We start from the raw sequence: 24,856 nt of genomic DNA, 5'->3' as shown, positions 1-24,856 counted from the left end.
TTGAGGTGAACCTTGACAATATGTTGTCCATTTTAAAGTTATTTTCTGACAGTGGCTGTAAGAATAGAATTATAAGGAAGGTGCAAATGACTGTAGAATTGTTTCTTTATATAAAAAATATTACCTTACTGATTGACTTCGGTCCTGAAATACGAAGGTTGGTGTTACAGGGTGGGGGGGAACCCAACACTGTTTCTGATTCATGTAATTACAAATTGCTGGTCTGGCTCAAAAAATGGTAACCAGTATCTACACCCTGTTGGAATGATTATGGTATGTAGAGTTCAAATGTAAATTCCCCCAGGTACTTGTCTGCAGGTTTAGGGTTGGCTGTTCGGGATTCAGTGTTGCTCATATAATGTACGACTAGAAGAACACGCAGATGTGGGCACTGAAGTGTGTATTTGGCTGATTTGAATGTAGAGAGGGGATAATGAGTTTATATCCAGCTTCTTGCTTGCATCTCCAGTGAAAGTCCAAGATTGTCTGCATCTCTTAATTCTTCCACTTACTTACGAGAATGTGGCCTTAGTCAAAGTTAAAAAAACAGAAAACAAGCAAAGAGGAACTCCCCCCCCCCAAAAAAAAAAAACAACCCTACAACAAAAGCATACAAGTCAAAGGAGAAGTTCATTATGTATATGCCTTTCCATAAGAAAAACACAAGTTTTATTTATTGATCTTACAATTATTCTTTTACAGTGAAATAAATGCCCGGCTTGATGCTGTGTCTGAAATTCTGCTGTCAGAATCCAGTGTGTTTGGTCAGATTCGAAATCTTCTTTGTAAGCTGCCAGATATAGAAAGAGGCCTCTGCAGTGTTTTTCACAAAAAGGTATATCCATGATTACCCTTATGTATTATTTTCCAAATGGTGTCATTATTTCTTAATGTATTTCCATAGCTTTTGCATGTTTGTTTAAAAGTATTTTCTTTTTAGCAAGGCTGAGGCTGACTTTAATAAAAGTATGCAAGTTCATAAAGATTACTTTTGCCGTATGATAGATCCTTATTGTATTTGTTAATCAGTGATATGCTGATGGCAGAAATGCCTCAGTAGGGTTCAGGAACACATAAACTGTATTGCTAATGCTAAAAGGAAAAACACCTCTGGTATTTATGATTTAGTGGCTGGGTTCATTGAGATGGGGTGATGCAATAGGTCCTTCTGCATAAGTTATTTCCCTTTAAAACAAACCACTGCATTCTGTATGCTTATCTAAAATCACACATGAAAGTGAAACCACTTAGCTGTAGTTAGCTGTTTTCAAATGAATGTTAATTTGTTTATAATTTCTGTAATTTGGATCTCACTTGCACATTTTAATAAGAATTACATGTAATGAGACACTGACAATTCTTAGTTGAAGCAGATTAATGTTCTAATAGCACCTATGCAGTACTTCATGTTCTTTCATTTCACTGGTGTATTTAGAGTTTGACAGTTTTTTTCAGATAAAGGAATAGGTGGGTAGAAGGAGAGCAAAGTTGTAATATTTTTTGATGGTACAGCACAAAGTTTTCATCTCTCTGAAAATCTGAAACTCAGTTCTTGTATGATTTTTAAAGCCCTCATGTATTGTGGTGCTAGGCACATGGAAAGACTTCCATGTTTCAATGAACAGTTTTAGCCATAATGAAGTTTATGGAAAGAGGGAGTGTGCACCAGCTTCCCCATGCTCTAAAATGTACCCTATCACAGAATCATAGAATGGTTTGGGTTAGGAAGGACCTTAAGATCACCTAGTTCCAACCCCCCTGTGGTGGGCAGGGAAACCTCACACTAGACCATGTCACCCAAGGCTTTGTCCAACCTGACCCTGAACACTGCGAGTGATGGAGCATTTACCACATATTTGGGCAACCTGTTCCAGTGCCTCACCATCCTCACAGCAAATAACTGTTTGTAAAGAAATGTTTGTAGGGATACGTCTGTATTCCACAGCAACAATCTGGCAATCCTATCCTGTGCCTCCTTTTTCTTTTTTTTTTTATTTAGTTTAATTTTTTTTTGTATAGTAGTCAGTATGTGTTTCTTGAGTTGTCCCTTCTGTTGTAGGACTGCTTACCTTCTCAGCTGTAAAGCTGTCATTTAGGTGGAAACATTCAATTTTCATGTGATTTTTGGAATGAGGTGATAATGTAGTTTGTCTTAACAATATCCACTGTAGCATGAAGATATGTGTAGTGAATCATATGTTGGAAAGAAGTTGCAGAAGAGGAGAGTGCTCCCACAGAATCCTCAAGAAGAGTAAATGAGGGGAAAAAGATCCAAGCATCACTTTTCCTTTAATGAATTAGCTTCCCTTGGCAAAAATCTAGTTTGTCATCCATTGCAGAACACTGTGGAGAGTCGCTGAAGCACTAAGTACTCCCTGAAGCTCTCCTGGACTTAAAGCAGATGACAGTGTCCCTGAAAGATGGAGTCTGTTTGAATAAAGAATCAAAAGCAGACTCTGGGAAACAGATTTTCAGTCTAGACAGACAGTGGATATGGAATCTGAAGAAAGGTCCTTGCAAAGCAGATACATGTTCAAGAATATGGAGTAACTGGTTTTCATGAGGTTTTGATATTTGTTTGGTTTGGTTGGTTGATTTTTCCCCCTTCCCGAGAATATCCAGTGAATTATTTCATTTCAGTTCCTGCCTATAGAAACCTTTATAGTTCTGTTAATTCCATCTCCCACATGCTCAAAATGAGGTTCACTGTAATTTTATTCCCATTAAGGGCTCCAAAACTTCAAGCAATATGCACTGATGGCTTAACTAAAGGAATGTGCTTGTTAGTTCAGTATCAACTACAGGGAAAATAGGTGAATGTGGCAACTATTTCATCCTTCAGGCCATTTAGACTCCAATGATGTAAGTATTTGAGGAGGTATGTTTCATGAAGGGAGACTTCTGAAGTGGACAGAGATAGATGGATTGTCTTAGGTTACAAACATCTTTCATTCAGATCAGCCACTGCAGAACTTTTTATTGTGCAGTGTACTTTGCACCAATAACCTCTAGAGGAGACAGAAAAAAATGAAGGCAAAACAATGCTCTGCTTTGGAACTGACTTATAAGAACTCTTCCGAAAAATAAGATCATTGTGTATTCTCCTGGTCTGACTTTTTTTTTTTTGTTTTGTTTTGAAGTATGTCTGCTAATGGTTCTTATTTGGTAACATCATTTATATTGACAGTTGTTAAATCTGATCCTCCACGAGTTCCCACTGCCCCAAATCCAAACCACTGAACAACATTGCTACCTACCCCCAGGTATGAGCAATGTGGAATTAGAACAGCATTCCTGTAGTGGCAATTAGGTATTACCTTGGAGGTCATATTACCAGCTTGAAAAAAGGACCAATTTGTCCCAGCTTGAAAAAGGATTATGGGAGTAATTAAGGAGACAGGAACAATGTTACTGTTCCTATGGAGAGTGGAACAAAGACTGGTTGTTCTTAGTTCTTACAGCTCCAGCACCTGACATCTGGCCAGGCAGAAATGCTGTCAACAGCAGAATGGTCTCACCCTCCGCAATGGCAAGAGAAGGGTAGCTGGACATCAACTGTTTGAAGAGTTCTTGGTAACTTTCAAAAGTTGACTTCAAGAGGAAACAGGGAATTGCCAAGAGCTTTGTCTAAATAGGGCCTGGAGGAGGTGCAAAATTAGATCTTCCTGGAAGGACACATTGTTTCAATGTTTTCCATAACCAGTTCAGCCATGCCTTTTAAGCCCTGGAGAGAGCCACCAAATAACAGAACAAAATTTAGGCCATGTGCATTTCCTTTTGTGATCTGCATCTCAGGACAGTGTGAAATATGAATAGCAGGATCCTATTTTTGTGTCCCAGTCAGAGTGATGTCTGCTTAGGCTTGTCTTGGAGTGCACAGAAGGGCAATAGACCAGTTGGACACCTATGACTGAATAGGTCTAAAAACAAGTATGTAGAGTGAACATGCCATCAGTACTTTTAGTCATGTGTCCTACAGATCCATCCTGATGTTGCTTGCTGTTTTCATGCCTGGCTTCAGGCAGTGTGTTTCAGAAGATAAATATTTATACAGGCTAGATCCCTAACTGTTTATCTTATTTTGTACCCTTTACTCATCATAACAAACAGTCGTTGAATTTCAGAACAGATTAAAGTGAAGCTATTTCACTGAACTCCTATACAGGGAGGGAGGTCAATAATCAAACCTTTCCTGAGTGTGTAGAAAAGTGTCATTTCAGTTTGTTCTGCTTCTAGCTTCGGCCATAGGCTCTCCGTCATTTGGAGTTCCTTACAATTTCCTGCAGTTGGGAAAGCCTGTTCAGTTCTAAATCACTAAAACTTTGCTGCCCACTTAATCAGGGCTGCTCACCTGTGCAAAATAAGGCAGGCAGTTGCTACAAGGAGGGTATTTGCTGCTTGGTTTCCTCCAGGGATTTACTCTTGGTTTTCCAGTGAATACTTCACTGTTGTGCTCGGACTTCTTGGTGGAGAATAGTGCTGCCCAGATGACTGCTTGGTGTTTAAAATATTTCCTATAAGCTTGTCATCTAGAACAATGCTGAAAATGTGCCCTTCCCTGGAAGATATGCTTAATACTTCATTGAAGATTGTGTTATTTCCAGTAGATTCAGAGCAAAATGTTGTATTTCTAATTTTTTTTCTCTTACTAAATTAATTAAATCAATAGCTGCTATATATGCCCAGGAAATTAGTTGCTGTTTGACTAGAATGTTAAAATAAATTCTCCCCATAGCATGTTGTTGGCTTCCAGTAGGATGTACCTTTTTATTTTACATTTTTTTCATCTATGATAGCACATCTTACATATGCTATACTTTTAATCTTTTAAAGAATTTGCACCACAGATATTTAGACTTGCTGATTTGAGCAAATTATCCCCTGATAATCTGAAGAATAGAAGTAGTGTCATAACAAGGGGACATAGTAACTGTAAAATTAAATTCCTCATTTTTCCTAAACCAAACCCACTATGCTCACTATACTAAAACCATAGATACTACATTTTGAAAGAGTGATAAATGTATGCTGCATTTCAACTCTTTTTTTTTTACTTTGAAATGCTTTTAATTTGGAGTGGTCAATGGCTGTCAGCTGTGTGTCTCTGTGGCTCCCTTCTAGATATTTAGGAGACAATTTCACTAAGGCAGACAAGGCTAGATTGCTTTCAGTGTTGTTGAAAGTGCATTGGAGCTGGCATACTGCTGTGACCTTTCATGCGTTGTTTTTGGTGGCAGTCCTACCATTTTCAGTACAGTTGGATAAACTGCTGGTTGAAACTATTGTTTGGCATCTCTGTCAACTCTGAGGTTATTCTGCATGTGCCAGAGAAACTAATAGCTACCATTGATGGCATTTCAAAGTTAGACTTCAAAAATTGCATTGAATAAGCTTGTATCTTCTTTAAATGCAAGACTATGAGTAGTCCCACTTTATGCAAACCATTTTACTTCATTTTAAAGCTTCTCATGTATGACACAGTTATGTGTCTTTTGTAAGGTTACTTAGGATTTAAGTGAAATCAGTCCCACTTTAATAGACCCCAGCTTTTCAGAATTACTTTTATGCATCTGTTTCAAGTTATGTGTTTGCTTAGTAAATAATTTCTGCAGGGGAGCCATTAAATTTTAGATGAGAAGTCCTGTGGTGTTGCTAAAATCAAGCCAAGAGAAACAGTAACACTCTGAATAAGCACGAAAAGGGTATGTTCACCCTCTTTCTTGGGAATGCTGTGTTTAATGATACTGTTTGCAGTAAAGCATGCTGGATTTCCTGTTCTCCAAAGGTACCGTAGACTGTAGCTTACAGTAAAATCAGATAGCTTTTAACTCGTTAGTATGGTGTGTAGGCTGTCAGAGTTGCCATGAGAATCTTCAGCATGTTCATTAGACTTCCTTTGAGAAATCTCATTATAACTTTCAGAGTTGTTTATGGCTTGTACATGATCAATGTTGTTTGTTTCCCCCCCTCCAATTCTTTTATAGATGACACTTGCTTGAAATCTACTTTCTTTACTGAAGCCTCACCCTCACAAGCCTCACCACCCTTACTGAAGAACACCTTAGAGAAGTGGTTTTATGCATTCTTAGAACTTTTTCCTTTTTCCACCCTCATGTAGGTAGTATACTAATTAAATCCCCTTTTCATTCTTTTTTTTAAAGAACAATTAAAAAAACCACCAACAACTGTTCAACTTACGTATTTCTTACTGTCCATATTTGCTTGTTCTTCCTTTCTGGACATTGTTATGAATCAGCTAATGCTGTTCTTCAAGCATCAACGTTGCAATTTCATGTGGCATGGCTTCAGCCTTTGCCTCCTTGAGTTCATTTTGTAGTCAAGGGAAGTCTTGCAGAATTCTGTCCTTTTATCTGCATGAAGGTTGATGATGATGATGATGATGATGATGATGATGATGTACTCAGTCATACTGTATTTTACTTTACCAGTCCAAGCCTGGATTTATCATTTATTTAGTCTTTCAGACCTTTCCTTTGTGCTTTGACTCCGATTGCCATTGACAGATTTACTGCTTTATTATTTTGTTTTATGTTCTTGTCAGAGCTTTTGCAAGACGGAGTAAGTAAATTCCAGATTATCAGAAAGATGCTGATAAATTGCAGCAAGTGCAGGGGAGAACCAAAGTTTTCATGAGGCTGAAAAATGGATTGTTTATGAAGAAGGATTAAAAGACTATAGTTTGGTTAAATTGATGATTAAAGGAGAACAGAAGGTGTAGAGATATGTGTTAACACCCTGTTAACAGCGAAAAAGCAGATGAGGTAGTGTAGTACAAAAGAGTAAAACTAGAGAACTGGGATTAATTTGATGGAAGGGAAATTTAGGCTATCTGATAAAACTTTTACATGATCATACTTACTGCTTTATGGATTCATTTCTGAAAGAAAGTAGTAAGCACAGAGCTTCTTGGAATATTAGGGCCTAAGACAAGACAAAAAGAAAACTCATGCAGAAAAATTCAGCAGTTGCAGGGAAACCACCCAGTGGGTCTCTCATATCCCTAATTTACATGGATCTGAAACAAAGATGAACTTAGGTTTTCCAGAAACATCCAGAATGAAATCTCTTTGGTCTTCCAAACTGTCATGAAATACCATGGTTAAATTGCATAGTCCTTTAGTGAAGTATCTACCAACCTTACCTGTTCGATATGGCAAGTTCAGTCCTTTAGTGTTGTCGTGGTTCAAGCCCAGCCGGCAACTTGGAACCACGCAGCCGCTCGCTCACTCCCCCCCCTTTCCTTCCTCCCCCCGCTCCCGGAGGGATGGGGAGGAGAATCGAAGGAATGTAACTCCCACGAGTTGAGATAACAGCTCTCCAGTAACTAAGGTATAATACAAACCACTACTGCTACCAATAATAATGATAAGAGGAATAACAAGGGAAAAGGACACAACCGCTCACCACCCGCCGACCGATACCCAGCCTGACCCGAGCAGCGATCTGGGCCTTCCGGGTAACTCCCCCCAGTTTATATACTGGGCATGACGTGCTGTGGTATGGAATACCCCTTGGGCCAGTTTGGGTCAGGTGTCCTGCCTCTGCTTCCTCCTGGCTTCCCCTCCTCTCTGGCAAAGCATGAGACTGAGAAAGTCCTTGGTCAGAGTGAACATTACTGAGCAACAACTAAAAACATCGGAGTTATCAGCGTTGTTCCCAGACTGAAAGTCAAAACCACAGCACTGCACCAGCTACTAAGAAGGAGAAAAAATGACTGCTGTAGCTGAACCCAGGACAAGTGTACAGCCGTGCTTCAAGTGTAATTGCAGAATGTCTAGCAGATATTGGTTTTATGATAACTTCATTAACATTTAATTACTTCTCTGAGTAAATGCATTTTAAATGGCCAGGAATTATTTGTTTGTTTGGTTGGTTTTTTAATACAGCCTTTATGATAGAGCATATCAGTGAAGACGTCAATTAAATTTAAAAATTACTTTCTTTCTAGCCTTATTGTTGTCAGTCATTTACAACTTCCACTAAGAGTGTACGTTAGTTTATTGTTTATGGTTTTCAGAAGGTTGCGTTTATATGGTGTTCGTGTGCTGAAGGCATTACAGAGCAAACTTATTTTAGGGTTATATATGTGGAAAAGGAGACAAGTGTTCCTTTAGAGCCCAGCATTTTTGTTAATGCTTGCTTCTGGGTACATAAGTTATTTGGGAGAAATAACTACAGTGTAATAGGTGAGAGAATTGTTTTAGTTCTTGCATATGGCTGTGGGAAGGAAAGAGAAAGAAAAATATACCTCTGGGGAAAGATTTTGAAAGAGAAGGGATGACAAAATAAAAATGTAGAAGTGTTTTATGAAATAGTGGTTCATGGAAGCTTACATGTTCTGTAACTAGTGTTGTACTGATCACCAGAAAACGCTGACCAGGAATTGAGCACAACGCTGTTTGTCGCCTAGGTAGGAGAGAAAAAATAATGTAGGAAGAGAAGGATGTAGCATACAAAGAATTTCATAGTAGAAGCATTCAGTATGTCCTACTCCCTTGCATTCTCAGGTGAGGAAAATAAACTGTTTTTTTCAGTGTTGTCAGTGCACTGAAGAAGGAATATCTGATCTGCAGGTCAGTGAAATATGTTACATGTGTCTGTCTAGCAACAGGAGTAATGGAGATCAGCTCTCAACTGATTCCTAACAACATTGGTTGAAACAATTAGTATGCTTTATTAACCTTGTGAATGTGGTAAGATTATGCAGCTGTGTTAGAAACAGTCCATACATTTTCATTGTACTTTGTATTATTTTCAGAAAAGAAAAAAAGCCTGTAGGATTTAATGAAAATATAATACACTATAATGATTTAGACATTGCTTCCCTTCTCAGTGCTCAACTCAAGAATTCTTCTTGATAGTCAGCACCCTGTCTCGCCTGGACTTGGAGATTCAAGCTCTTGTTCCAGTCATACATTCTCATGTGAAAACTCCTCTATTACAAAATGCACTGTTGGAAATCCCAGAACTTCTCTCACCAGTAAAACATTATTTAAAGATCCTTAATGAAGAAGCAGCCAAGTAAGTAGAGAAAATACATGAATCTTCAGTGCATCATAGAGTTTCTGAGTAAATGTATTCAGTTATGAGGGTTACACATCTGCTTTTAATGTACCTTAGTTTTATATTTTTTGTTTTATATACATGTATGTACAGGTTGCTTAGTTAAAGCAGAGGTTGTTTTCTACAGCTTATATTCCTTTTTTAAACTTAAACTATGAGAGAAAGAATTTTGCTTAGTGGGTGTTTGCCTCAGGCTGAATAATTTTTTGAAAGTTTTTCAGCTTTTTTGGGGAATGAATTTAGAGCAAAATATGTTTTGCTCATGTTAATTTGTTTAACAACTTTTAAATTATTTTTTTTAAATAGAGAAGCTATTAATTTTGAAGAGAGACACGACCATTAGCAGAGTGGCTGCTCGGCTGTCAGGAATATGCCTTTGACTTTTTTTGTGAAAATTGATCAAAGCTTTGAGTGCCCTCCATCCATTTCTAAAAATCTCTTTACATGGTCACTAATGACAGAGAAAATAAGTTTAATAGTTTTATAGACAAATCGTCCTAAACTTCCCTGCTATAAGCAAGTTTCATTTAACTTTGAACATTTCCTCATATGTAATATAATGAGATATAATTGACTGTGACATAGGTTGTGACAAATGTGACACATTTGATAAAAGATGTGGTCTATAGCTTAGTATGTTGTTATATTGGGGCAGCATAGTCTTGATCTTTTATTTTAAAAACAGACTAAAAATCAACATTCTATTTTTAAAATATTTTTTTATCTTTCTCTGAGATTTAAAATTAAGAAATTTAAGAATTTAAGAGTGCCTAGAACTTACTTTATTTACTTCAGAATTAGAGAAAGATGCATGGTGTGTAAATTTTGAAGTGGAGAAGACTAGAAGTATTTGCTACGCCTGTTGGACAGGTGGGATTATGAGATTTCTACTGATGAATGTGATCCAATTATACTTGTAGCAGGTTATGACAGGCTGAGAAAGTTGGGGCTGTTCAGCCTGGAGAAGAGAAGCTGCGTGGAGACCTTTTAGCAGCCTTCCAGTATCTGAAGGGGGCCTACAAGGATGCTGGGGAGGGACTCTTCGTTAGGGACTGTAGTGGCAGGATGAGGGGTAATGGGTTTAGACTTAAACAGGGGAAGTTTAGATTAGATCTAAGGAAGAAGTTCTTCACAGTGAGGGTGGTGAGGCACTGGAATGGGTTGCCCAAGGAAGTGGTGAATGCTCCAACCCTAGAAGAGTTTAAGGCCAGGCTGGACAGAGCCTTGGGCAACACAGTTTAGTGTGTGGTGTCCCTGCTCATGGCAGGGGGGGTGGAACTAGATGATCTTAAGGTCCTTTCCAACCCTAACTATTCTATGATTCTATGAAAACAGAGTGTATCTTAATTACACCAGAATTACTGTAGGTAGGTGTAAAATATGCTTCCTTTTTTTTTATGTTACTGTATTGATAATGGCTAGAACAGTATACAAAAAGAAAATATAATAGTAGAAGATACCATCACAGAGCTGCAGAAGTCATACGTTTTATTTGCATTTATTCAAGATGACTAAAAAACGCTACCTTTTGGCCTCCATATATTTAAAGCTTGTGTGGCAGTATTATTTGGCTTCAAACCCCTTTCTTTCATTGGAATCATGGTGACCACTGATATACATACATGCACGCATATGTATACTGCATCATGTGTTAATTCTATTACGCGATGCAGGTAAAATACTATGGTGGCTTTCAAAAGCATCCTTGTGGTCCAGTTTTCTTTAGGGGATGTTTGAGATTTTGAGGTTTGTGGGTTTGTTTTTTGTTTTTTGTTTTTTTTTAAACTGTCAACTTTTATATTTTTGGTAGGCATCACACAGCAGTGACAGTCTTCACAATCAGCTGCTGCCTACTAGCAGTCTTTTTTTTTTTTACTTCATTCCCATGGAAACAGGTCTAATTAGCACAAAATTTTTTCTAAAAATTAATATTGTATTTTAAAATGACATCTTTACTGTCATTTTATGCAATAACTACGTCCATGTAATGCAAAAATCAGAGCATAGCTTTGTATTACCTGTCTGGTCATTGGTTTGTGACCAGCTGTAGTTTCATTTTCAGGCAAAGGGGTATTGGAGCAGGTAAACTGTTAGACTTTTATTACTTCCATGTTTTATTACTTTCAGTTTGCTAATTATTTGGTCTCCAAATATTAGATTTCAGGGTAATTATGCAATTAACTTGTACAGTTTGTATTTGCTCTCAAATAGAAATTATATTTCAGTTAACTTAGGGCTGATTTCACTACTTTGTTTGTCTGCTACTTATCAAGATGAGTTGAATTTTTGTTATTTTTGATTACAACTGTATTTTTAATAGCTTCAACTTCCCAGTTTTAAACATTTGAATTGCATTGTCTGTTTCAGGTTTCAATCCTGAGTTGAGATAGTGCAGCCAAAACAATCCTGTCATTTTCTGACATTGAGACTAGAAAAAGAGTCTTTGTTTTGCATGTATTAAAAATGCTCTAGTTAATCTTTCCTTGAGAAAAGAAGGAAGCTGCTCTGGGAAACTCCTGATGACATTCTGCTTTGATGAAGGCCTAGTGTGAGGGATTTACCTTTGCAGTCCTCATGAAAATATGTCAGTTTGGCCAAATTCTTAATACATTTCAAATCTGTGTTCAGAAATTATCTAAATCTTCACATTTAATCACGATAAAGATGTCAGCACTTGGAATGCTCCAGGTTGGGGCAGCAATTCCATTCCAGAATTAGGATTGAGACAGAAAGGAAGTGGTCTTTCTTGTGCTTCCTTTTCTTACTCTGCTCAACTGAGGGAGAACAAACAGAAATGTGCAGAATGCACAGCCAGAAACTGCAAGAAACCTGAGTCAGCAATACAAGAATGAGCATGTTATGATACAGTAGAAAGAAACAGGAGCAGATCAGTTTTGAACCATTTGGGGGGTTATCTTGGTGCAGCTTCTTAGAGTTCATATACAAGGTTCTTTCCTATTTATGTAGTGTGTATGACAGCTTTGGATATATGTGCTGTATTATGACCCAGTAGCAGAAAAGCTATATTTAGAGAGGAATAAAGCTGGCATTAAAACAAATGAGAATTAACAAATAAAAATATGGACACAGCACATAGAATTGGGAAACTTATCTTTGGTTTTACCATTATTTTATCTTATGCTTCTTATGGATAGGACTGGAGATAAAACCCAACTGTTCAAGGACCTTACAGACTTCCCTGTCATCAGAAAGAAAAAAGAGGAGATTCTGGATGTGCTTTCTAAAATCCAACTGCATCTTCCAGACATTCGTAAACAGATCAAGAACCCTTCTGCAGAGTATGTTACAGTTTCTGGTCAAGAGGTAATATGGTATCTATTATGTATGATAGTATCCTTGAGTTTCTAGAAAACAGCTTAAAAGTTACACTTAACTAGAACTCTCTTCATTTAATAAGATACTTAATGAGGTCATATTCTTTAAAGAACATAGGATTTTTTTTTTACAACTTCAGTTTTATGACAGTGTCACTTTAAGTCAATTACTTTAGTGATTCAAATAATAAAAACACATTAGTGCAGTTGAGTTTGGTTCGATAATGCTTTGCTCTTCTGTATATGTAGAAATGCTTGCATGCTTCCAAGGTTGTTTATGTGGCTTTTAAGTGCAGAAATATTCTTAGAAAACCAGAAAGCACAGCATTAGATTAATTTGAAGAATGGTAAAATGATTTGTAATTACTGATTAAGGGTGTAATTTGAAAGATGTGAGGGAAGAGGAACAGTATTAAAGAATGATACATTTTTTTTTTACTTTTAGTTCTTAGAAATGGTAGTTGCAGAATAGAGCTTTTGTTTGCTAGATGCTATGTAAGTGTGGGCAGGCCATGCTCCAGCAAGCTGAGAAGCTCAGTGCAAAAAAAATGAAGAGAGATGACAGATCCTGTCATATTGGTGGGGGAACTGAAAGGAGCAGTGAGGTAGCATGGTTCAGTATTGGCCTTTAGCAGCTCTGTGTAGACTGGGGAAAACAATCACAGGAAACTGAGAAAAGAAAGGAGTTAGGGAACTAGGAGTTAGGAACAAGAGCTGGGAATAAAAGAGTAATCAGTAAAGATAAGGAGGGAAGGAGCTGGAAGCAGTGGATTGTCACACTGGTGGACTAGGAAGGTGAGAAAAACTCAAGAGACACATCATGGTGCTGACAGGCAATGCTGAAGGTGAGAGAGATAGTCAGAAGGGATGGATTAAAGGTAGCAGCATTTGGTAAACAGCTCAGGTGGGTATTTTTGAGGGTGAAGCTGGGAAGAGGAAACGTAAGTAAAACGTTGGGTAGGCTGTTAGCGTGGATGCTGAAGTCCAAAAGCAGAAATGTAAGAACGGTGTATTTGATTGTTGTGTGAGGAAAGGAAGGGCCAGGATTTGAGAGTTTTGTCTCAGAGAGGCTGGATTATGAGGTGGGTGATGACACATGTGTGACGAAAGGAGAAGAGAATAACTGATCAAAGAGAGGAGAGCGTCTGATGAAGTAGGCAGATAAGAGCTGCCTAGGGGGGTTTTAGAAACCACCAGGCACAATGCACATGTTCAGGAGAGGAGAATTTTGTAACAGGAGACAGCTCAGAAACCACTGCAGACAGGGAGGTACGTCTTTGGTATATTCATGAAAGGAGCTGCAGAGCTTAGGGATAGCTGTTACTTAATTACATCTAGTATGGGTGTTTCAGACACATCAAAAGAAGCAGTAGAGGAAGATGGTTGTGAGGAAAGGAGAGACACTAAAGGAATGGGAGTAATGGAAAGGGAATTGTATGGGAGGAGCAGAGCAGTTCTGTATGGTATATTATTCTTATGTTCTTGTAGCACTCTGGTAGATGTAGTATTCAAATGCTTTCTCATGTCAGACCTGAGCAGAAAGCAGGTCTATGATTTGCTGGTTCTGGAAGCTAGAGAAGCTGCCAGGAAACTGTTTTATGCGTCTCCCTACTCTGAACTTCTGTTCAGGGAACTGGCCTTCTTGGAGAAAAAAAAAAAATCGAACTATTTTCTCCTTAATATGTACCCCCAAAACCATGATTATGAACACATGGTTAGATTTTCAGAGTCAGCCCAGTTTGTTAACTTACATTTGTTAAGTTCCTGTTGGAGTTTTGAGGAAGATCCAGCTGACGCATACCTTTTCCAGAATATGAGGTTACACCCCTGAATATCTTATCTTTTGTTTCCAGACCTGTAATGTAATTCATAGTGTGCACTGAACAGGACAGAAAGCATTCTGCATAGCGATAGCATTGCTATTTGTTTCAGGCAGGATTTGGAGAGGAATTGCTGCATTTGGCAAATATTTGTTTCTTGCATTGCATAAGCAGTGCTTTGATCGCGGTTTATTTATTACTGCAATTATTTACCTAATAGGGCTAAGAATGAAAGCAAATGCTTTTGTTGTTTTGAAGAACACTGCAAACTCTCTGCTTATTTCTCACTATCCATGCGAACAGGCCAGGCGACTGAACCAGCTGTGTTAATTCAGACTGTTTTGAGTTCAGTTAAGCATCCAGCACAGACACAATTGTCACACAATTTTGTGTCTTCCTTTTGTAAATACTGGATATTTATTTGAGATGAACTTCAGAAAAAGCTGTAATACCCACACATCAGCAACACCACTGGTGGCGGCAGCAGTTGGCTCCTGGTCAGATCTTTGTAGATCTCTGCTTTTGACCATTTTCAGTCTTTTTATCTCATGTGTATTATGCAATTTCAGGGTTTCTACAGTACCAAATATGTTAAAAGTGTCTTATGTGAATTAAAAACTAGTGCACGATGTCCTTGCTGGAGTCTTGTGCTCACGTTAGAATTATCCTTCTGTTTGTATTTGAAGGTGATTGCTAGCTGTTCTGGTGAGCTGTGGAAGTTTTTATCTAAAACATGCTGTAATGGAAAAGCTTTGTCAGTTAAAAAGTCTCCTGCTTTTCTGTGAAGGTGGTCAGATTCTGGATTAATCTAATCTCTGCTAGGAATTTGTTTTCCAGTTGAATTTTTTCATTTGAGGATGCCTCAATTCTTTGACATCCAGGACCTCAGGCTAGAGTTATAAAGATAACGGACATGAATCATATAAAATACTGCAATAAACACATCATATAAATTCCACTGCACTGAGCCTCTTGCTGCTGCTGCTGGTTTTCCTTATTCCTTCCCTTTCTGACCCCAAGTTGATACAAACTTGAAGCAAGGTACTGTCAGTGCAGTGCTAGCATTTGAGATTTTGAGCTCCTGTCTGTGAAGTGGTGTAGGTGGCTGTGGCTCAGCAGAATCACTGATCCCGAGGCAGGAGGGCACATCTCTCCGATAAGGAGTAGCTTTATGAGGTGGTATATAACATAGAGTCAGTGTACATGCTGAATTCTCTACAAGCCCCAGGAGGATCAGGTAAGTAAAACTTACCTACTAGCTTTAGTATGGTTTTGGTTTTAATAAGAGGGAGGTGAGGAGAACGTGTTTGTGGATGGACGAATAGAAGGGCAGAGATGGGGCAGCAACATGGTAGGGCTCAAAACCAGGTGAGGATAGCAGCTGCTTGTTTGTCAGAAAATACTTACGCCATAACCCTCACTTGTGGGGCAAAAGAAAAACATTAGCTTCTGGTCTGCTTAGTCAGCTCAGGCTGATTATAGTTTTCTTCTGATGTATGCAGATTTCTTGATGCATGATGATTATGGGTCTATAGTCTTCCTTACTTCCCATGATGTGTAATATTACGTTTCTCTTTATTTTAGTTCATGGTAGAAGTCAAGAATTCCCATAAATCATCTGTACCATCTGACTGGGTTATGGTTAGTAGGTATGTAAAATCTCTTTGAAGTTTGTTCTATTTTTATATTAAAAAAGTATTACAGTTAATTACATACACATTCTCATTGCTCCATGTGTTAGTGATTTTGATTTTGTTCTTGAATTGAAAACCAACCAACCAAAATTGTTATATTAATTTATTGTCAAAGTCAGTTTTGCTTAAATGCAAACAAAACCGAACTGAAAAAAACAGTTCTTAAAATGTTTGTTTCTACATGGTATATCTTTGGTACACTATATTACTTGCTTAATCTTTCAAAGTACATATAGTAGTGTTCAAAATTACGGTCTGACTTCAATTGCACCTGTAGCTTGTAAATGCAAATCTTTCATAAAATTTTGATCGTACTTTATTCAGAAAGGTGAAGGTAGCTGTGCAAATATCTGTGTGTCCCAATATAGTCATTGCATTTAAAATGTCATTTTACTTATTCATACAGGCAAGATTTGCTTGCTTTGGTAGTTCATGTTGTGTAATCATGGTTTTAAATAGTTTTGGATACTTTTCCCAGTAGATGAAACAAAGACTGAATTATATAGTAGTCTTTTTCAATTTTCAGTCATTTGGTTTATTATTTAAACAGGTTGAGTACCTTAATGTTATAATTTGTAGAGACCACGATGTAAGGTGTAGAGTCCAATGCTGTAAGGTGTGGAGTCCAATATCATAACGTGTAGAGTTCTCTACAAGGCCTGGTGTGTAATGTGTGAGCACAGACATCTTGCACCAGAAATAGGCATAATCAAGGTGAACCCTGAAACCACCTTCTCTCCACTTTTGCAAGAATTCAGTATTAAAAGCACACAAATTAGACAGAATGAAGATGATGAAGAGCAAATTACAGCTAATCTGGATTTTGTAAAATAATGCCTGGGAATGCGTAAGTGAATTCTTAATGAAAATACATAAATAAATAGCAAGTGCCTAAAGAGAAACTTACAAGACAGTCTGTATTTACTAAGTTTATTTCAGGCTTATAATGAAATTTTCCTCTTTAAAGTGAATTTTTTTCTTGGAGTTCTTTATACATACGATCACAGAAGAGTCATCCTTTTGTGCAGTATATTGCTGAACAAAATTTTGTGAAATATATAAACTGAAGTAATACATGCTACATTGTGAAAAATGTTTCAAGAGCCTTATGAATGGGTAGCGATGCAGTAACTTTATTCACAATAAAGATAATTGGAATCAATAGTTTGGTACTACAATAAAAGACTTTTTTTTTTTTTCCTTAGCATTCATTTTCAGAGCTCACAGAAGAAAAACTAGTCCAATTTTGCATGTAGATGGTGTAACTGATTGCTTAGTAACCTTTATTTCATATTTGGCTTTTCTCTCTTTTTCCAGTACAAAAGCTGTCAGCCGTTTCCACTCTCCTTTTATTATAGAAAATTACAGACATCTGAATCAGCTCCGGGAGCAGCTAGTCCTTGACTGTAGTGCTGAATGGCTACGATTTTTAGAGTGAGTTTACAAAGTAGAGTCAGTTTTTGTCATTGTATTTATTTTTTTTAAGATTAACATTTTTCTTTTTCTGTTCTTGACATAAAATAATAAACATCGATAACTTAATTATGTTGCCTACAACAACTTCAAAGAGAGTCAACTAAAATGCTGTTTTTCAGTTTAAAGCATTTGAATGCAAGACATTTGCAGACTGAGTCCTGAGACCAGCAGAGATATCTCTAGATTTTAAAATTCTGATGAAAATACAGTATTAAATATATAAAATGGCTCTTAAAATTTGCAGGCTAATATCACTGCATTAAAAACCTGAAAGTAACATTTTGAGTTTAGCCAAATCTAGTCATTTTGCTATTAAAGTACAATGTAAGTGAACTGGAAAAAAGAATTTAGTATACAAGTTAACCAAATTCACTTTTAATTTCAATTGAAATAAAGTATGGCTTTGCTGTCAAGTGTTCCATTACTAAAACAACCAATACCTTAAATACAATTGCCCTGTCACTTACAGGTTTTGAGTTAGGAATGTTCAGGGTGCTCCATGGCAGTCCCTTGGCTTAGTGTGATTCTCCATACCTTATGTATTTTGTATGCCAGCCCTGCCAATTAACTGGGTCTGTTTGATAGAAAGTAATGGGAGTGTTACTGTCCCTCATAATGGGCGCAGAAGACCTGTTTGTCTCAGATCTGAGTTTTAAATAGTTATTTGACTTTTTAGACAAAGGATCTTTAAAATGGGAGTTTAAAAAATATTTCTCAAACTTCTGAATACCTCTAATTTTTCAGGTGTCTGGTTATCAAATATTTTTTTTACTTCCATGAATTACAGGCCCACTGAAATTGTCCCTCCTGCCATGAAATGATCTTTGGCTTGCTTTCATTTGTGCTTTTTCCCTCACTGCAAAACCTTAACAAGTTCCTTCTGAAATTGTGTCATGGGACATAACTGATGCCAAAGTTTGCCTCCTAGTAGAAACCTAGCAATTCGTTAAATTTTGTAGAAATTAGGAAACACGTACCAGTTAACCCTTCTCCTGATGTGTTGCCTTTGCAATACTGTAAAAATAGTTCCGTTAAATAATTTGTCACTGTATCAGCCATGTAACCTTGAGTAGACCTATTTTAACCTTTCTTCACGTAGAGAGCTGCTACTTTCATATTCACTTTGCTGTTTTCATTAGTGCTGTATGATAGAACAATAGAATTGTTTAGGTTGGAAAAGACCTTCAAGGTCATTGTTGCCTCAGGACTGTCAAGGCCACCACTAACCCATGCCACTGAGGGCCTTGTCTACATGATTTGTGAACACTTCCAGGGACAGTGGTTCCACCACTGTCCTGGGCAGCCTGTTCCAGTGCCTGACCACCGTTTAGGGGAAGAAACTGTACCTAATATCCACTCTCGTCTCCCCTGGAACAGCTTGAGGCTGTTACCTCTTGTCCTATCCCCTGTACGTGGGAGAAGAGACCAGCTGTAAGACTTGTGTGCAGGAAAGTGCTCTTATTCCCCAGCTCTCAATTTTATTTATTTATTAAAATAATGAATTAATTTTGCCCCCTTACTGGTTTTGTATTCCATGCTGTATCTTTGAGACTGTGAGAGGGTAACATTATTATTCTATTGGGAGAAGCAGTACCATAGATGGGAAATTAATTCTTGTATTTTCTGTTGTAGACAGCATCCTTTATTGAAATTGTAGGCAACTTCTGCATTCAGGCACTTTCAGGTTTTTGCAGTTTTTTGGCTGTAACATATGGTCAAAGTGAATTGGCAGTTGGGATTCAGTTGCCACTGTGATAAACAGCGGTATTTTTATAGACCTCATTTAGGCAGCAGGGATCAGCTGCAGACCCTTTATATGCAATTTAATGAATTTCATTTTGCCTGCTTTTTTTGAAGTCCATCTTGATTAAAGATTGTGTCCTCATATTGTAACTTAATACACTGCTGGGAGGTTTGAATACAGAGTAATTTAAAGAGCATGGGAGCCCTGTGAGAAGAATGAGTAGGGTATATTGTGACAGTACATCTGTACCTGTATGGAATTATTTTTTTCTCTTCCTTATTTTATCCCCATTTTGGTGTAGCCATTTCAGTGAACATTATCACCCTGTGTCTAAAGCGATTGGTCACTTAGCAACTGTTGACTGCCTATTCTCATTGGCTCAGGTGGCTAAACAAGGAGACTACTGCAGGTAATTAATTTTTAATTTTTATGTAGGCTGTTACAGGAAGACGTTAAATTAAATTTGAATTTTAATAGGTGTACTACGACAAAACACATTATTAAAATTGTTTACAGTGGATTCAACTTAATCTGATTTTGCAAAGCGACAGTTCTGGGCTTCATGCAAATCTATAAACATTACAGCTCAAATTTGACATCTTTTGTTTGTATGTTGTTTGACCTGAGTCTGGTAGGTGCTATCTCACATATATATAAATATATGTTCAACTTTGTGCGGAAGTTTTTTCTTCTCCTTCTCAGCAAAGTCTGAATTTGTAATGTCTTTCTAATACCTAAAATTCTAGGTGTGTTTCAAAGATGTATTTCAGGTAAATACAGTGCAAAAAATAAATTATAGGTAAATATAGGTAAATTATAGGTAAATATTAGCACCAGCTTCCAGAGCAGTGATGATGGTTCACTTAGGATCATGCGTTTGACCTGATGAGCTGTGCAACTTAAATACACCCCAGGCACACCAGCCTGGGACTCTGGTGGTGCCAGGGCTGTTCCCCCATTTCTCTGTGGAGGAGAGACATGAACCCTCAAGTCCGGCTTCACCAGAGGTTGGTTTAGAGCTGGCTTCTGAGCCTGAGCACCCTCCAGCTGCATCTTCCTCCCGCTTAGGAGCCCACATCTCTTGCACCCACACAGAGACAGTTGGTCTCACTGCGGTGCTTTCTTCCATGCAGTGAGGTTTCTGTCCCCAAAGGCACTGGATGTTCACTGGGCCACTGCTTCAACCTGCTGAGTGCTGTCCTAGAGGCCAGCCCTTACTGTTTCTGGGGTTTACTGTAGACACTCCTGCAAGGGCTGTTGTTTTCCAGTCCTCAATCATTTGTTCTGCCACACAGTCCACATTGACTGTGTTTTGAAAATGTGCTTTTAAAAAAACCTTTTCAAACATTGTCGTGGTGGGGCTGCGCTGCAAGTGCTTATACAGCTGCTTAGGAATAACTATATGAATTCTTAACATTTGAGACCCGTGGAAATACAGCAAATCATGTCTTAAGTGTGTGTGGATGAAGGGAAATCAGCTTACGTGTGCTTCTGCTTTTATGCAGCATTAAAGGTAAGATTGATCACTTCTGGACCCTTGGGATCTTGTATGCCTCTGTCAAAATCACTTTGAAAGTAATCGCTTGCTTATTTCTTTATACTCAGATGAGAAAATAAGCTGAAATCTGATTTGTTCACTGTGCAGAGTTTAAATAATTAACTTAATTGTGAAGAGTAGCTTAGAACCACTTACAGGCTGGCAAGGAGACTTCTCAGTGAAACTTCAGCTGCAGGGAAGGTGTCAGTAATTAATTTTGGAGGGCTACTGAAGGAAAAATTTTCACATTAACTAATTTAAGTATTTCAGAGGAATGTTTCTGATTGAGTGAGGATTGTTTCCTGTCACCCTACTTGAGGCATGTAAACAAGTTATGAAGTCGGGACAGAGGTGCTACACAGAGTTGTTGGAGAGAGATAAGCACCTTCTTCAGCTTTGAGGCATGTCACAACCCCTGTGTTGGAAGACTCATCCTTTACATAGCGGATTACAAAGAGAACATCAGGGCTCCTGGGCAGCAAAGTTAGACACCTAAACATGATGTAGATAGTTCAGAGACAATCATCTGATGTTTGAGAATCTACTCTGCAGACTGAATTGGTTTAACTTGAAGGAATGCTGTTGAAAAGGTGGTACCTGACTGAAGGACTGTAGGAACACATGGCAGGGAAGAACTCTTGGATTACTATGGTTGAAGCCCTACTTCTGTGGGCCTCTTAGAAACCAGAAAAGGCAGTTAGCAAGATTCATGGCATCCTGAAACCCCATCCTGTCTCACAGATATGTGGAAGGAGGCTCAAGCAGTTAAAAAAAGGAATTATTTCCAAAGCTGAGGGCAGAATTACAAGATGTCAAATGGATCACTTAGCTGTCATCTCCCTCTCTTGAATACAAAGTGGCGAGGTACAGGAGGAAGTACTTCTAGGTATGTGCTCCTCTCTTTTCAGACCATCATGTTACAGCTTCAACTTACGCATCCAGCACGTGTAGAGTGAAATTTCCTTTCTTTGTCCCCAAGGCCTGAGACCCTGTTTGTATTGGTTTCACCTCAGTCATACAACTGCTGGAAGTATCTTTATGCTAAAAAAAACCCAAAAAGAAATTGTAGTCATAATTCAGTGAAACACGCTGCTTTTGCCTTTTTTGTTCTGTGAAGAACATGCAGCTCTTGGAGGTGGAGGTTTTCAGACATGGAGATATGTAACAGAATTGTATGTGTTACATTAGTAGACATGTAGACAAATTTACAGCTAAGGTGGAAGCATTTGAGAAAACTTTTTACATGTTTTGGAGATGAGAGAAAAAAAGTATTAATCTGTTTGCATATTAATTTATAAGAAGGTACTGTCATTTCAGTGTTTCAGCTTAGGTAGTAAGCTTTTTTATAGACAGTTGTTTGATGGCTGTTATTGGCATTGCTGTCAGATTAAAAGAGCTGTGATGTTTATTGGAGAATTATTGCTTCATTGTACCCTAGTCTTTGATTTGTATTGTTTAATGTGTTACCAGTTATAAAACACATGCTTGGACAATTTTCTTTACTCCCACACTCCGCTTAGGACTTAATGCAGTAACAGGCTGGACCAGTTCATCAGCAAGATCGTTCGGAGAATACGAAATGTATCTGCAGAAGGTGGCTTTTGGCAGAAGTTGGTGAAGTGAAGGGACAAAAGCAGACTCATCAGCTTGGGAGTTTTGCTATTGCTAGTTCATTTTGTAGTTCTTAATAGGTTTTTTTTTAGAATATGCATAAACAACTGAAAATATTTGCTAGGCCATGAAAAATGAAGAAAATACTCTAAAATTTCTTTTTCCAATATTCTAATATGCTAATATCTTTTTATAACTGAATGAAACCAAGGAAATCTGTAAAAACGCTTGATAGCAGAATTTTTCTCTCTCTACCCCTCCCTCCCCCCCAAAAATCTGCACCATTGATGACCCTCCTGCAGGCTTTAGTTACAGTAGTTCTAAATAATCAGTTACAATAAACATTGAAATTAATGTCTTTTCCTTTCTGCAGACCAACTGTGCAAGATAACCAGCGAGAAATAATTATAAAAAATGGGAGGCACCCTGTGATTGATGCATTGCTGGGAGAACAGGATCAGTATGTTCCAAATACCACTAACCTCTCAGTAAGTACTGATACCATTTCACAGAGTCATAGAATAGTTAGGGTTGGAAAGGACCTTGAGATCATCTAGTTCCAACCCCCCTGCCATGAGCAGGGACACCACACACTAAACTATGTTGCCCAAGGCTCTGTCCAATCTGGCCTTGAACACCACCAGGGTTGGAGTATTCACCACTTCCTTGGGCAACCCATTCCAGTGCCTCACCACCCTCACTGTGAAGAACTTCTTCCTTATATCTAATCTAAACTTCCCCTGTTTAAGTTTAAACCCATTACCCCTTGTCCTACCACTACGGTCCCTAATGAAGAGTCTCTCTCCAGCATCCTTGTAGTCCTCCTTCAGATATTGGAAGGCTGCTATGAGGTCTCCACGCAGCTTCTCTTCTCCAGGCTGAACAGCCCCAACTTTCTCAGCCTGTCTTCATATGGGAGGTGCTCAGATCATTCAAGGGCAGGAACTTCAGGTCATTCAAGGGAAGGAATCTGGGATTTGCTTCTTGCCAGGAAGTTAAGATAAATAATTTATTCATACAACTGTTTGCTTGGTTGCAATTCAGAGAAAGATAGCTAGATGTGACCACAACTGTTTTGTCCGTTTTCTGATGTCTTACAGCCAGATGCTCTCTTTATAATCTTGTTCCATCTTAATGGTATAAAGAAAAGTGATCTCAAAGTCAGGGAAATGAAAGTTTAAATGTTTATTAAAAAAATAAACGCTACCACAGTTTTTTTAACAGCTTTGTCAGAAGGATTCTGTATTTTGTCATAACTTTATCTCAGATTTGTGGAGTTTTTTTAATGTAGAAAATAGCAACAATTGAGAATCATGGAATCAACTAGGTTGGAAAAGACTTTTAAGATCAAGTCCAACCATTACCCCAGGACTGCCAAGACCACCACTAAACCTTGTCACTGAGGGCCTCATCTACACGGTTGAGTTTTCTAACTGAAGTCTCTGTGTAACATGTTACAGGCTCAGTTTTCCAAATTAATTCTCAGAAAGCTCAGATTTTTTTTTTCAGATATTTACCTACTTTGTGTTTTCCTTTCTTACCGGAAGTATTAATTTCATACAGCCTGTCTTACTCTGACAAAGCAGGTTTGGAGCTCTGACTCTTCACTATATAGCATCAAGTACACACTCTGTAGCCTGCACATTAGTTGTAAGAAGGCTTTCATATTAACATATGATAAAGTTCTCCCTCTGTAAAGTATAGCTTGCAGTCTACAAGTCTCCCTCTGACTTATTTTCTGCAATAACCATATTGAGAAGTAGTAATACCATTATTTACTTGGAATTGTTGTCAATAAGTCAGAGAAAGTGGGGGTGCTGCTTCTTAACATTTTCTATGCAATGTTACCCAAATTGTATGACATAAATTACCTAAAATTGCTACAAATATGCAATTCAGGTATGTAGGAAACACTGCTGTATTTTATTTCACATAATCTGCTTCTGATAAACATATTTTAGTTTGTTTCCTCCTTTTTTCCTCTAAAGAAATAGAATCTGTCCTTTAAGTTACATGTCCTTTTGACATTTTTTGTTAAATATTTACCTGTCTATATATTTTTTGAAATATTACACATCTGTTCTTAATACATGTAAAAGATAGGCTTACAACTTAACTGTGAATACATAAATGCCTTTTCATACAGTAAATATAGAAAAAGTATGAAACATGTCAGTGAGGAGTATTGCTGTGATCAACACCATTCAGATTTGTATGTATTTCTTAGGAAGTATTTTTAAATGCTGTTCCATCCTGCACAATGATACAGCTATTGTGCAATACTTCAGGGAATGTTTTCAAAATTATTTGTCAACTCCAAACAAGCGGCAGATGGCACTTACAAAAATTTAGCACTTCATTCAGTAATCATCATGCACTTTCCCCTCTTAGTCCCATTCTTATATTGGCTTTCTAAATACTGAATATTACAAAATCAAGTGATCGTGGTAGAATCACTCTTGCCACTACTGTTGGTTTGAGTTCTCTGTTTTTTGAGAGAGGTGGGTGAGAACCCAGTTTATTAAAATGCCTCTTTTTTGAACAGATGAGTTTGA

The 24,856-nt window shown here is 37.9% G+C and overlaps 1 protein-coding gene across 1 annotated transcript in view; it reads left to right on the top strand.

Moving 5' to 3' along the window:
* Positions 1-702: 702 nt before the first annotated feature.
* The window catches only part of LOC104410042 (DNA mismatch repair protein Msh3-like), a gene marked incomplete at its 5' end in the record, with an annotated part of 50,575 nt that continues 26,421 nt past the window's right edge, over positions 703-24,856 (top strand). The window contains 7 exons of the mRNA XM_010020096.1: positions 703-835; positions 8,855-9,042; positions 12,240-12,408; positions 15,824-15,888; positions 17,251-17,367; positions 19,455-19,562; positions 22,675-22,789. Coding sequence (XP_010018398.1) covers positions 703-835; positions 8,855-9,042; positions 12,240-12,408; positions 15,824-15,888; positions 17,251-17,367; positions 19,455-19,562; positions 22,675-22,789 — 895 coding nt within the window. The remainder of the gene's footprint in view (positions 836-8,854; positions 9,043-12,239; positions 12,409-15,823; positions 15,889-17,250; positions 17,368-19,454; positions 19,563-22,674; positions 22,790-24,856) is intronic.

Source organism: Nestor notabilis, unplaced genomic scaffold, assembly GCF_000696875.1.
Source record: "Nestor notabilis isolate BGI_N333 unplaced genomic scaffold, ASM69687v1 scaffold19088, whole genome shotgun sequence".
NCBI classification, from domain to species: Eukaryota; Metazoa; Chordata; class Aves; order Psittaciformes; family Psittacidae; genus Nestor; species Nestor notabilis.
The sequence above is the reverse complement of the archived record's forward strand: the minus strand, read 5'-3'. Positions and strand labels throughout refer to the sequence as shown.